The sequence below is a fragment of the Besnoitia besnoiti genome, chromosome XI (assembly GCF_002563875.1).
Source record: "Besnoitia besnoiti strain Bb-Ger1 chromosome XI, whole genome shotgun sequence".
In the NCBI taxonomy this organism is placed as follows: Eukaryota; Apicomplexa; class Conoidasida; order Eucoccidiorida; family Sarcocystidae; genus Besnoitia; species Besnoitia besnoiti.
The window spans coordinates 2,021,555-2,035,464 of record NC_042366.1 but is presented as its reverse complement, the minus strand read 5'-3'; the positions used below and the strand labels follow the sequence as shown (position 1 = coordinate 2,035,464).

At 50.5% G+C, this 13,910-nt stretch overlaps 1 protein-coding gene across 1 annotated transcript; it reads left to right on the top strand.

The window, feature by feature from the left end:
• Positions 1-3,995: 3,995 nt before the first annotated feature.
• BESB_021670 (PUL domain-containing protein) lies at positions 3,996-13,607 on the top strand (the record flags this gene model as incomplete). The annotated part of the gene is made up of 16 exons (XM_029360876.1): positions 3,996-4,406; positions 4,941-5,082; positions 5,474-5,578; positions 5,882-6,058; positions 6,471-6,625; positions 7,185-7,240; positions 7,688-7,760; positions 8,114-8,188; positions 8,564-8,716; positions 9,648-9,727; positions 10,026-10,338; positions 11,369-11,454; positions 11,674-11,811; positions 12,150-12,303; positions 12,809-12,940; positions 13,368-13,607. 16 exons carry the CDS (start codon positions 3,996-3,998, stop codon positions 13,605-13,607), a joined length of 2,490 nt encoding a protein of 829 aa, XP_029216235.1.
• Positions 13,608-13,910: the final 303 nt, after the last annotated feature.

Sequence of the window (13,910 nt, the reverse complement as noted above, 5' to 3'; positions counted from 1 at the left end):
CGCCTGCGGTTCCTGCGGCCTTCTTAAGAAGCTGCAAACGGCATCTCCAGGAGGCGAGAACTAGCCGCTGCTGCCGCCTTCGTGCACCAGTGAAGGCGCGCAAACTCGACGCCAAATGTGCCAGGTCGTCTACGGGTCGTCCTCTCAGACGCTCCCTCCTTCTCTGCGGCTCGCGTCGACGAGAGGCTACGGCGCTTGCTCTCCAGTCGTCTTCGCGCGGTACCTGTCCCCATCCAGGGCGCTGTCAGCCTTCCCGCCGGACCCGCTGCGGAAAGGAGCACGAAAAAACGAGAATATCTACTTGCGTGAAGATGTACGTAGCTGGTGAAGCCGCGGCGCGAGCTTGGCGTGATAAAAAACCGACGCATAACCACGCAGTGGGGCCCGTAAGGGGGATGCAGCACCGCGAGCCTCGAATCCGAAACCGGTGAGACTGCATGCGCCACCGGAGGCCAGTGCGAGAGGGAGAGACGACGGAGACAAGAGCTCAGACAACGAAAACGATGGACGAAGGCAAACCTGGAAGGCGAGGAAGTCTAGAAAATAAAGACGAACCTGCAGCGCTGTTTCCCCCGTTGGGGAATGAAGAAAGGGTATGCCCGAGGGCAGCGGAATACAGAGAGCGGCAAGAAGTCTGAGCGAAAAACAAGGCTGGGAGCGAGGCAAACGACGAAAAGCAAGGTCCACGGACGTTGGCGTCCCTGCGAGCCGGCGAAGACTCGATGTCGTAGGCGAAAGGAGACCGAGAGGCGGCGCGGAAAAAAAGGAGGCAATAGCCCAAAAAGCGGAGGAAGCAACGGACAAGTTTATTTCACTTCGTGACTGCCATAAAAGCCCTGCTCGCTGCTGCAACCCGAATCGTGAAACGAGCAGCGAATGCAGAGGCTCCTTTTACACGCCAGCGAATCCCTCGACAAAGCTCTCTCCGACGACAGACGTGTAAATGAAAGTGCGACTTCGCAGTACCTGACATGCCTGAGGTGGGCATCCTCAGAAGACGTGGAGAACAGCAGGGAAACTGGCAATCGAAGCGCTGGACAAGGAAGACATCGCACGACCTGCTACAGCTTCTTGCCAGACTTGCGAACTCAGTAGGAGAAAAGCTAAGGCGAATATAAAACGTCGCCGCCTATTATCTAGCAAAAACCCGTGTTCGCGAAGTTAATGGAGACGTTTCCTCCAAAGAAAACGTCACTTTTCGCTAGTTGAAAGCCCAGAGGGGCGACAAAAAGGCGGGCGATGCGAGGCAGCCAAAAAGCACATGCAGCGAGCGGCACTGGCGCACGCAGAGCGCCAAGGAAAGGAATCTGGTAAGTTAGAAGCAGAAAAACACCCTTCATGTTTTCTTCGCCGACATCGCAGGCACTTTTTTGAGGAATCTGGATCAGGTTTTAGGAAAAACTTTCGACAGCGAAGCGCCGAGAGTGCATCTATTTCGCTATCGCGCTGTGCGAGCCGGTGTGTCTGTCTAACAACAACGCCGCGAGACTCCTCTCATTCGCGACAGCCGCGAAATGTGCAGATGAAAAACGGCGTTTTTCAAAACAAGAAAGACCGGATTCATTGTAAAATGCTCTCAAAGCGGTCATCCACTGTCTTTCATTCTTCCTCGGTGCCTTTCTGAGTGGGGACGAGTGCAAAGGCGATGGAAGTAGCAAACAGGGGTCGGAACTCCACTTCGTTTATCCATTATATATATATATATATATATATATATATATATATATATATATATATATATATATATATATGTTATGTATATTTGTATGACTATTCTCACGTATATATGTTGCCTTTCACAGCTGACAGGGGACTGACATATCTGACATTCAGAGGCCCATTCAATCTCATCTGATATGTGTATGTGTACATATATTTATATATACATGTATCTATTCATTTACGTCTGTATTCTGTAGATATATGTTGTGTAGGTACAGTCGCGATGTTCGACTCCAGACAGGGACGAATGAATCAACGGGTGGATGCGTAGATGGTATACGAGTAGATGTCGCCATTCAAGTTGTTAAGCGAGAGGAGAGCGTAATTCTCTGAGGTACTGTACCGGTGCCCGTAGGCGAAGAAAGGATGAGCTCGTTTAATAGAGTCAAGTCACAGCCAAATTTGAGTATTCATATGATTCTACTGCTCGCCTTGCCTGCCTGCGCGGTTCAGCGGCGGTAGCTAGCTCGGAAACAGGCACCTCTGCGCGTCTCTTCCCGATAAAAATAGACAGAAAGATCGATATGTTTGCACTGCATTGTTGGCTGAAACTGTTGGATTTGTGTCTCCATCAGTTCGAGGCATAGGATGGCTCGGCATCGCAGCCAGCGTCATCCCGGAACTAACCCGCTCGCTGGATCGCTGAGAATTTAGAAATCAGAATAACAAATAAGTGTAGACTGAGAGGATCAGTTTCCTGTTGCCTCGTTTTCTGGCGGAGTGCCCGCTGCCTTCGCAGAAAAGCACCCGACGCCCGCAGACTGCGCCAAAGAGTACGTGCTGCACTTCCGTTGTGGCTGAACTCTCGCATTTGCACATATCTGAAGGCCTCTTTCACTTTGCTCCTTTTTCTCGGTCTGCAGAGACAGCATTCCGCTGCTGTTTCGCCTCTCCTCTCGCGGATTCCACGCTGTCCCGATGACGAGCCGGAGAGGCACACGTCACGCACCTTCCTCCAAACAGACAAAATCTGTCGTCTCGAGTGTTTCTCGAAGCTCTCGTAGTTTGGCATCTTGATCTGTCTCCATATACACATATGTTCATAGGTGTATTTATATCTATACGCATATATACATATATATAAGTTTTAGATATATATATCTGCAACAGGGATATATATATATATATATATATATATATATATATATATATATATATATATATATATATAAGTATATCTGCAATGAGAGGGTTTACGGTTAGGGGTCAATGAGTAGAGTAGCAGAACAGGTTCACGCCGTCGGCGAGCGTAGATATGATGTATTTGCTTGAGTGTGTGGTGAGACTTGGCGGAGTCTGCATATTATGGCAAGTTTGATAAACGCCTTGCATTTGAGATTCCGAGGGGCTCGGCTATCGTTGCCCAGGTCTCTCCACTTTTGGTCTGCATCGGCGTGAGGCAGGCCCTGAGCTTGCTTCTCGATTTCTGCCTGCCCTCGAAGGGAGAGCAAAGAACTTCAGAGGAAGGAACCGTCTTCGCCCCGCGGCACGCAGTTTGGTAGGGAACAACGGCGTTTTTTTCCACGGACGGCGCACTGCCCGTGCGAAGATAAAAAAAAATTGTGCAGGCGGGAGCATGCCCTCGTGCCTTGCACACGCACGGGCGACGCCGGCAAGACACGGATGTTCGGGTGACCGCCATGACTTGTATCTCCTTCATGAGTCACCTTTTCGGCGCAGTACTGAAGCAAAATCGCGTCATTGCCCTCCTTGACGTTCGCTTCATTTCAGAATTGCGCGATAAAAAGCGCGAATCCGCGGCTGGCGGCTTCCGGCGCTTCGCCTCGCTGGCGCAGTTCACATGCACGCTTTACTCTGTGACACGCGCGTTTTCTCGCTGAGTGAGCCGCGTCTATCCCGCGGCGATTTCTTTTCTTCGTTGACCGCTTTCGCAGAGAGAAGCCGCGCAATCGCGGGGAGCTGGAGTCGCGTTCTTCCAGTTTTCCAGTCAACGCGCCAAAACTTCGCACGCGAGTGTGTCGTATCGCTGCCGCCACGGCCAGACTCGGCTCAGAGAGCTGAGAGGTAGCCTGGAAGCAGAGCTCGAGCGACCGGTCTTCTCCTCTTCGCAGAGTGTCTGCGTGGCGTCGTTTTGTTTTGCAGCCTTTGCGACTCGCGTTAAATAGGCCTTTTCTTCTTTCTCTCCTTCTGACTCGCTCGCCCCCGAATCCACGTGCGCCTGCCAGCCCACTCTTCCGAGTCCACTCGTTTCCGCGCTCCGCTTCGTCCCTCCGCTTGCTGCCTGCGCGCCTTCGCAGCCTCCACGGTCCATCATGCCGGCTTCCGCGCCCTTCCTGCTCGCCTTTGAAGGCGGCGTGCACTCCAAGGCCGTCCGCTGCGCGTGCGTCGTCGCGGCCGGCGCCTCTGCGGCCTCATCGTCTTCCTCCTCCGCCTCCTCCTCCGCGGCAGCGCCTGCCCTCGCGGCCTGCGAGATCGTCACAGGCAGCCTCGACAGCTCCATCGTCGTGTGGCGCCCCCAGGCGCCCTCCGGCCGCGGGGTAGATGCCCCCGCTGGCCCCCCGGTCTACAACCCGCGCCTCGTCCTCAGGCCGCATGCCGACTTTGTGTACTGTGTTGCGGCTTGCGAGACAGACAAAGTGATCCCCTCCTTCTTCTCGGGGAGCAAAGACAAACGCGCGCTCCGCCTCGCCCTCGACGACGGCCGCGTCCTCACGGAATTCGAGGTAGGGCAGACGCGTGCCTCCCGAACGAAACCCGCCCTCGCGCTGCGTGTGAGACGGCCGCGCGGTAACAGTCCTCCGTCGCCCTGTAGATAGCTAGTGTGCGCAGCCGGTCTGCAGAAAAGGACGTCCACTAACTAGGCCCCTGGCTCTCGAACCCACTCGATGCGAAACAACAGCCATCCATAGGAAACGACAGAGTACCTACCCAGACCGACCTGCATCCCCTACATACATGTAGACATATCGATAGAGGAACAGAGAGACAGACCGATACAGACAGATAAATAGATACTGACAGATAGCGGTCAAGGCTGAGATACCATCACAGACGAATAGACACCACTGAAAAGGTAGATAAGCATAAGAATATAATAAGACGTTGGACAGCTGCACACGTTTCACGGCCCTCTCTGGGCTCGCCAGTCTATATCGCTCTGCGCATAGAGACAACGTAAGCTGAAACGGATGCATTGGATTGCACACGCTTTCCTCTCTCTGGAAGGGCTGCGCTCGCGACATTTCTCACTTTTTCAGGGTCACGAAGGCCCCGTCTGTTCCCTCGCAGAAGTCGCCGCCTCGTCGCTGTTTGTGACCGGCAGCTGGGACGGCACTGCGCGTCTCTGGCGCATCGCCACGGGCGAGTGTGTCCGCAGTCTCGAGCAACACAAACACGCCGGTAAGGCGCTCGCCGCAGCGCAGGAGGCCCCTGGAGAGCGAGACGAGACAAAGGCCACAACAAATTACCATTACATGTGTATTTATACATATATTCATACATAAAAAAAGTGTATTTCCATATACATGTATGTATTCTTTGTCTGTTGTTTTTCATATGCATATGTATACGTACATATATATATATATATGTATGTATTTGTATATGTATATGTGGAGCGAGGGAGCAGGCGACGGTGGCGGGCGGCGAGAGAGCAGACTGCGGCGCAAGGCCTGCTCAAAAGTGAGACAGGCCCTTTACCCGCTTCTGCATCCATACACGATGCAAAGATCTGAGGGACTTTAAAATCTCGTATTTTGAGTTCTTGTGCTCTGGTGCCTGCTGTGCGCAGTCGCAGTGTTAGCGCTCCCGCAGCCACCTCTTATCGTCACAGGCTCGCAGGACAAGGCGTTGCGCTTCTGGTCGCTAGACGGGAATATCCAGAGAATTGTCCCAGGTCAGTTGAAGCATCTGCCTGCGGGGATTACTCATGAGACATTGCAGCAAAGATTGATAGACAGAGCCGTAGCGTCCTCGATATCTTTATATATATATATATATATATACAGAGAGAGAGAGACAGAGAGAGGGCACATCTGGGCGTATTTGCGTGACTGTGCAGGGTGCGGCAGAAGCAGGCAGAGACCGGAAGCGACGTCTCTGAGGTCCTCCACTAATCCTGGATGCCCACTCAGGGGCTGCCTTTGGGCTCTCAGGATCCTTCCATCGCGTTGTTTGCTTCTCTCAATCTGTTTCCCAGATGCACACGATGACATCATCCGCGCTCTTGACGCGCTTCCGCGTCCCTCCTCAGCCCCGAGCGCCGCGGGAGAGGCCTGCATAGTTCTCTCGGCATCAAACGACCAGCGCGTGAAGGCGTGGGAGCTCAACGGCTCGCTCCTTGCTCAGTTCGAGGCGCACTCTGCTTTCGTCTTCGGTGAGCATCAATACGCCAAGCCGGCTGAGCTGCCTACCCATGAATATGCTTGCGCCTATACCTGATTATCCTACACAATATATATATATATATATATATATATGCGTCCAGCATGGCACGGGACATATATATATATATATATATACATATATATATATATATATATACATATATATATATATATATATTAATCCAGGTATGGCGGTAACCATGTAGCTGCGAGACTCGTGGTACCCCCCCCCCTCCCCCCGTGCTCAATCTGCATAAGCATATATATATATATATATATATATATATATATATATATATATATATATATATATATGTTAGGGTTTAGGGTAGGGGTTTCTCAGGCTTGGCGTCTTTTTTCGGTTGTCTCAGTCGTTCATTTATGTTGTCTTTCCTCCCTCAGACGTCAAAGCGAGTCGGGTGCGTGGCGACCGGTTTTTCACAGCCTCGGATGACAGCACATGCAAAGTCTGGATGCTGAGCGAATCTCCGCAAGAAACTGGAGCGTTGACCGCTCAGGTGACGCAGACGCTTCTTCACGCAGCAACCGTCTGGCAGGTAAACCCCAAACTCCAAAAAGGCTAGCAGACTACGCAGCACTCTCCCTCACCGCGTGCATATATATGTACTGCGGAGGATAGGCATGCATGCACAAACTCATATACCGATATGCATGTGTATGCATAATAATATATATATATATATATATATATATAAATATTTATATGTATATCTATGTCGGCGCCTGTTGGCGATTGTGTGGTGGATGGCTGCCTGAGGCGAAGCGCGTGCTTGTGAAGTCTGAGAGGCTTGAAGGACGCGCATGCTGGCAATCGCCTGGACGCAGGGATCACGTGATACACTCTCAGTGAGCCGCTCTGTCTCCTCTGTCTCTGTACATGCAACAGTTTACAACAGTCCCTTTCTGCGGAGTCTCGCTCGCCTTGGCTTGGCTGCGGGCGACGCCCGTTCGAATCCACCCGCGTGCCTACTCTCCAAATAAATAAGCGTCCTGTGCGTGCACTTAGAGGGAAGTCGAGACGCTCGCATATCCGTGGGGTCCTGCCACCAAAAGACGCGTGTTTTTCCCTCTTTCTCTTTTCTTTTGGCTGCGCAGGTTGTGGAACTTCCCTCTGGCGACATAGTCACTTGCTGCGAGGACGGCAAAATGAGGTAAACGCTGACCCGCACACGTGGAGCGCCGCCGCCATCGCCGGCGCTTTTCTTTGTCGCTCCTTCATTCGGATGCACCTCTATGTCTGTCAGCCTGTCTTGGTGCTCGGGTTTATCCGCCTATCTCACTAACTCTCAATGTATCTGGCGAGCTCTGTCTGACTACCTTTCTGTATGTTTCTTACTCTCCAGCCAACTATTCAGCCATGTAGGTGTCTCTCCATATATGGAAACACACGCCGAGCACGATGCTTCAGTCGTGCGGGAGACCATATATATATATATATATATATATATATATATATATATATATATATATATATATATGCATAGATGTATGTGTATAAATATATGCGCATGCATATTTGGAAGTTGCGTGTGGAGCACACTACGTCAAGAGCGCGATGATTGTTTATATTTTTGAGCTTTTCTTTCCGATGGGTGCAGAGTGTGGACGCAAGACACAGCGCGATCCCTGCCTGAGGCGGAGCGAGCGCAACAGGAGAGCGAAGCCAGACTCGTAAGAGGCAGTTCTGCGTGACAAGAAGAACGACGTTCTCCTGGATATACGACCTCTCCTGCTGTGGTTTTTGCCTCGTGACGCACGCCGTCTTCTCGCACTGAAGGCTAAACCTGCGCCCGATACTCTTTCTACCCAGAGGCCGCCGTCCCTTTCCGTCCAAGGATATATGACATGCTTTCGCGGTTTGTTTTTTTTTTTCTTGTTGCTCTCTTCCTCCTCCCTGCACACGCATCCTCCTTTCAGGTCTCACGCGTGCGCTTGGGTGTCTGGCAAACCTCGCTCAAGTCTGAAAGCCCCGCAGGCAGCGCAACTCGCCTCGTGGTGATGTCGTGCGAATTCCGTTCTCGCAGGCGCAGGAAGCCGCAGCTGCGAAGCGCGAGTCCGCCATTGACGTCTCCTCGCTACCCGACGTCTCCCAAATGGCTGTAAGTCCGCGCTTCTCCCGCGCATGCGTCGGTCGGGACGCGTCTGCGTTTGTGCTTTAAACTTTCAAAAACGTAGTTTTTTTCTTGCAGCGGAGTGCGCCTCTCGCGGGAGTATTTGGCTTCAGGCTACGACTCGCTTCCATCGATGCTCGCGGTGCCCGCTCCACAGAAGACACATTGACCTGACAAGACAGGGCATATATATAAATATAACTGTATATAAGTTTTGCATGTATATAGATATAGATAAATGTATAAATATAACTTTGAATATGTAAAAATATGTCGCTATGTATATATATGGATGTATGTGTTGCGTGACCGACGTGGGCTCCTAAGTCGTGCCGCCGTGCCTGACTGCCTTTCGGCTTGCAGGCGATGCGGGGGAAGAAAGACGGAGAAGTGAAAATGTTTCGCGAAGGCCAGATGGCTGTCGTGTACCGCTGGCAACAGTCCACAAGCAGCTGGGAGAAGCTTGGCGAAGTCATGGGTGCCGCCAAACAAAAGACCTACTACGAGGGCGACGCGGTAGGTCTGTGTATCGATGAATACTCTTTCTCATGTGTGCCTGCTGGTGAACATATGTGATACAAAGGTTCGAATCGCTTCTTTTTAAAATAAAAAAAAATACGTTTTTAGTTTAATGGTAGAATAAAGGTCTCCAAAATCTAAGATGAAAGTTCAATTATATATTATAACATTTTTAAGTAAAAAGGCAAACTTTAAATTAAAAATAATAAAATTTCCTTTTACGCACAGAATCAAAGAGTTTTTTTTATCATTAAGTTCTTTTTCTTTAAAAAAATAATAAAACACTTTTAATTCAATCCAACTATTTCCTAAATCAAAGATTGATATTTGTAAAACAGTTAAAGCTACATTAATTTCTTTTTATCACATTAATTAAAAAACAAAATTATCGGTTTAAATTCTTAAACTTTCAAACTATATTTTTAAAAATCTTATTAAACCTTCTTCTAATAAACATACGAATTTTATATGTAAATTAATTTTTAAAAATAATTACAAAGTATTATTACTTTGGCGTTTTATCTTATACAGCAATAAATTTTATAATTTTACCGTAACTTATGCTTTTTAAAAAATATGTCATTTTAACAAAATTATTTTTTACATGAAATACATCAAATAAAAGAATTATATTTTAGTTTTCGTTTTTTTACATCATGAGATGTAGTCTCCTCGTTTTCAGTGTCTTCTTACGCACTCAGCAGGGAGGCGGGCGAATTCCTATGTGTTTGTGATGCAGCGGAGCGGGGTTACGCCTGCGTGTATTCTGCGGTGTCGGGGGGGGAGGTGTCACTGTATTGTTGCCTTGCCCTCGTGCATACCTCTCGACTCCAACCGCCACAAGGGGCCTCGGGCGCCTCCGCGGGTGTTTTATGTGTCCTCTCACCGTCAGCCATGGCGCCACGAATGCAGACTTTGTCTTTTTCAGTATTTCGAGGGCGGCGACTACGACTACGTCTTCAACGTGGAAATCGGCGAAGACGGCGCGTATAGGCGTCTGCCTTTCCGGTAAGCACGCAGCTCGCGTGTTTTGGTCTCGCTGAAAGTAGCAACTCAAGCGTCGCTTCGAAGTTACAGCTGCGGGGGCGGATGGGAGGGGGGGGGGTTAGCGTTTAGGGTTCAGCCTCTTATTCTTATGACCGTCACAGGCCCCGTGCACGCAGCACGCTTGATAGTCGATGCGAGACCGCTCTAAATCTCCTTGGAGCGAAAGACGCTGCTGGTGGCCTCTCACTGTCGGTTCAGTGATTGCGAGTGGATGTCGGCGCCTGGCAATCAATTGCTTCGTGACTGTGTTGTTCTATAGGCTCACGGACAACCCTCTCGTCGCCGCTGAGAAGTTCTGTGCGCGCGAGTGCATCAACAAGAGCTGTCTGGAACAAATCACGAGTTTCATTCGCCGCAACGCAGGACTCGCTTCTTCCCCCCCCGCCGCCGCTCCCTCGGCGTTCAACCGCGGCGTCACCGGCAGCGCGCAGGATAGCGTATACGGCGCTGCGACCGCTGTCACCAGTTCGATGTCGCCTTTGATGGAAGTTTTCACCTTCGCCAAAGGCAACTTCGAAGCTGCAGGGAAAAAGATCCTCGAATTCGACGCGCAGTTCCCTCCAGGGGCGCCGGTAAGACATGCAGTCACGGTGCAGGCATATATATATATATATATATATATATATATATATATATATATATATATGCGTCGGGGTGAAATATAGGCATGCAGGAAGGAACTGTAGGCATGCAAGAAAAAGTGTATCTTCCATGTTTATTGCACTGTCGTAAATATGTTTATTTTGGTAGAGCCTGGATGGACGAGAGCATCCAAAAGCGTAGTGTATTGACGCATGGCGTGGAACCGTCGTGCGGCTTGGAGTGTCTGTGTAAGAGACCTCCAGGAGACAAGCAGCGGCTTTCAGCGAAGGACCCGAGCACTGCTTTGTAATTACATCGCGAACGAAATAGCCTGCGTGTATATATATACATATATATGTATACATGTATTTATACTTTCCCCTTCGAATACCAAAAAAGGCTCGCATCTACGTATGCTTGTGTTGGCGTAGGTGAGCTGTTTTGAAGTTTGGATCGCGTACTGTCGTGCCCCTGTCTTCTGAGCCCTGGCGCTGCAGCCGCCTCTGGCTCTTCAGTTCTTGCGGCCTGCTGTGGGTTTTGCTCACAACTGCATACGTGGTGCATGCACCCTGCTTGACTTGGAGTGCGCAACAGTGTGTGCATGTATTCGCCTTTATATTCATATGTGTAGGTAGATAGATAGATGGAAGATAGAATGACAGATAGATAGATAGATAGATAGATAGATAGATAGATAGATAGATAGATAGATAGATAGATAGATAGATAGATAGATAGATAGATAGATAGATAGATAGATAGATAGATAGATAGATAGATAGATACATACATACATACATACATACATACATAGATACATAGATACATAGATACATAGAAGATAGAATGACAGATAGATTGATTGATTGATAGATTGATTGATAGATAGATTTATAGAAAGCATAGATAGATTTATAGATAGCATAGATAGATTGATTGATAGATGGATAGATAGGTTTATAGATATATTTATAGATACATAGATACAGACTTCTGGGTTCGTGTGTGTGGCGCCTCCAGGAGAAGCTCACTGAGTTGGAGAAGCAGTATTTGCTCGACGCGTTGGAAAAAATCAAGTCGCCTGCGTTTTTGAAAAAGGAATTCCGGTGAGTCGCTCATGCGCTGTCTACCGAGCTTCCGCCTGCGAGGGGCCTGCAGCGACCCAGACCCGAGCGCGGCTCGCTGCTCTGTATGCGTGTGGAGTCTCGCGCACATTCATCTGAGGCCTCACCGTGTATACGAGCGCATGCATGAGCTTATTCAGGTGCGGACTGTTGCGACTTCGTTCTTTGCGCCTGCGTTTCGTGGGCGAAATTGTTTTCCAGGGCGTGTGAAATCGAGGTGATTTTCGAGAAACTTGCCAAGTGGCCCTGCAGCAGGGCGATGCCGGTCATGGACGTGTGGCGCATCATGGCGCTGCATCCGCAGTATCACGCCGTCCACAAAAAAGCAGGCGACCAGGGGTAAGAGTCGGCCGCGAGAGAGAAACCGGATTTCTGCAGCGTTTGCTTCTCTCTGGATGGATGATGCGCACGAGGCTGGGCGGGTTAGGTGCGGTTTGTCTGCGCCTTGCCAGAGACAGGGATGCCTTTTCAAAGGTGCCTCCGAGCGGCTTCGGCGCCTCTGCGCGGAGGGCCACCAGTTTCGTTCCTCTGCTGCCTTCGGAGTTCGCTGCGCGCACAAATGTCTGGGTTTCGCCGCCGGCCTCCAGAGCAGTCGCGCCTGGCTCGCGAGTGTCCCCGTTTTCTGTTTCCTGCCTCTGCCGTCGACTCGCGTTGCCTCTGCGTGTCTGTCCGCTCAGCTGGACCGCTGTCGTCGTTGCGCTGCGCCATACGAAGGACGCTTGCAACAGCGCTGCGGACGACGCGCCGCTGATTCTCTGCTGTCTTCGATTTCTCGCGAACTTGATGGATCTCACGACGAGTCGATCGGTCATGCTGCGCCATGCTGCAGCGGTGAGACGCTCGGTGGACGCTGACGCTGAGAGGCGCCTTCGATGGCGTGTGGTCGCGTGACCCGCGATTTCCTGCTGCTGTCTTTCTTTTCTTGAAATCACTTCCGTTCCCGACAATTGGACTGTGAAGTCGAAACGCTGCCAAGAGAACACTTTTTTGTAGGGTTTTATGTTGAATTACGTGCTACATGAAATACCAATTCTATTTATCCGTCTTTATCCGTCTGATTTCCGAAAAAACTAGGCTTACGCAGGTTCTCAGTATTTGTAATTCAACGATTTAAAATCAGGTCGAAGGCGTGTATCAATATCTGCCTGCTCAGACGCATGCTTACACGCGGCGTAATTCGGTACGCAGCTGCATGCATTTGCGTGGAGGAACTGCGTGGGTGGATGCATACCTCTACGTATTTTTTTCAAACTTCGCGCGTGCGTGCCTGAGACGACGTTTCCGATATTTGCGGATTTGTTTCTGTTTGATTCTCACTGCGGACTGCGCTTCTCAGGTCCTTGCGAGCCTTGCCTCGGATCGAATCCTTGTGAGCGCAAACAGAAACGTCCGCCTGACTGCCGCTTCTGTGCTTGCCAACTTTGCTGTGGCGTTCGCGAACAAGGAGGAGAAAGCCGCGCGTGTCCAGGTGAGGTGTGCTCCTTTTCGCAGCTGAACGTGGCAGGGACACAGCGTTTTCCGCCCTTTTGTTTGCTTCGGGGATGCCGGAGAGAGCGTGATGAGGCGCGCGTGTGCGTCTCGAAAGAGCAGAGGAGAAATCAGGGGGAACTCCTAACGACGGCAGATGCCCGGAGGTTCGCCGACGACTCTACGGAGAGAGAAATGTCGCTGAAGTGTACTACGTGTCACGGCTCAGGGTTCATCCTGTCTAATATATATACATATATATATGTGAAAAGACACACACGTACGCTCGCTGCGCCCACTGCTGTGCGTGCGGTTCGACAGTGTCTCTTCGAGCTCTTCGGTGAGCTTCGTCTGCGTGGTTCGGGGTGTGGCCTGCTTGGATGGTCTGTGTGCCCTCGAGAGTGGTTTTTCTTCATTTTTTCTTCCAGGTTATCGAACTCCTCCACCGGCTGATGATCACCGAACAAGACGCAGACGTGTACTACCGGTGCCTCGCCGCGCTGTTGACGATCCTCGTCACGCCCCCTCTGCCGCAGCAGCGAGCGACCCTCGTGAATAGGTGCAAGGAGTTGGATGTGGCGTCCCTCTTGCCTCCGATGAACCAGCAAGTCCCTGCAGAGGGCAAAGTCGGAGACATGGCACAAAATCTGTTGCTTCTTCTTGAGTAGCGCGGAAGGGACTCTTTGGCACCAGACGCTGGTAGCAGGCATGCTCAAATTCACGTGTTTTGTGGTGTCTCTGCTTGCACACCTGTGGAGTACGCGACGGTGACTGGAAACTGACGCTCGCCGTGACGTCATGCGGCCGAAGTACTCACGCAAGCATGCGATCATCTACGTGGACATGCGTATATACGTGTACGCGTAGGGGATACTGCATATGAGGAATATGCGGGCCGTCCTATTGGGTGAAATAATGCGGAAGTCAAAGTCCGGACATTTTTGGATTTGTCTTTGAGGTCTCTCATTGTT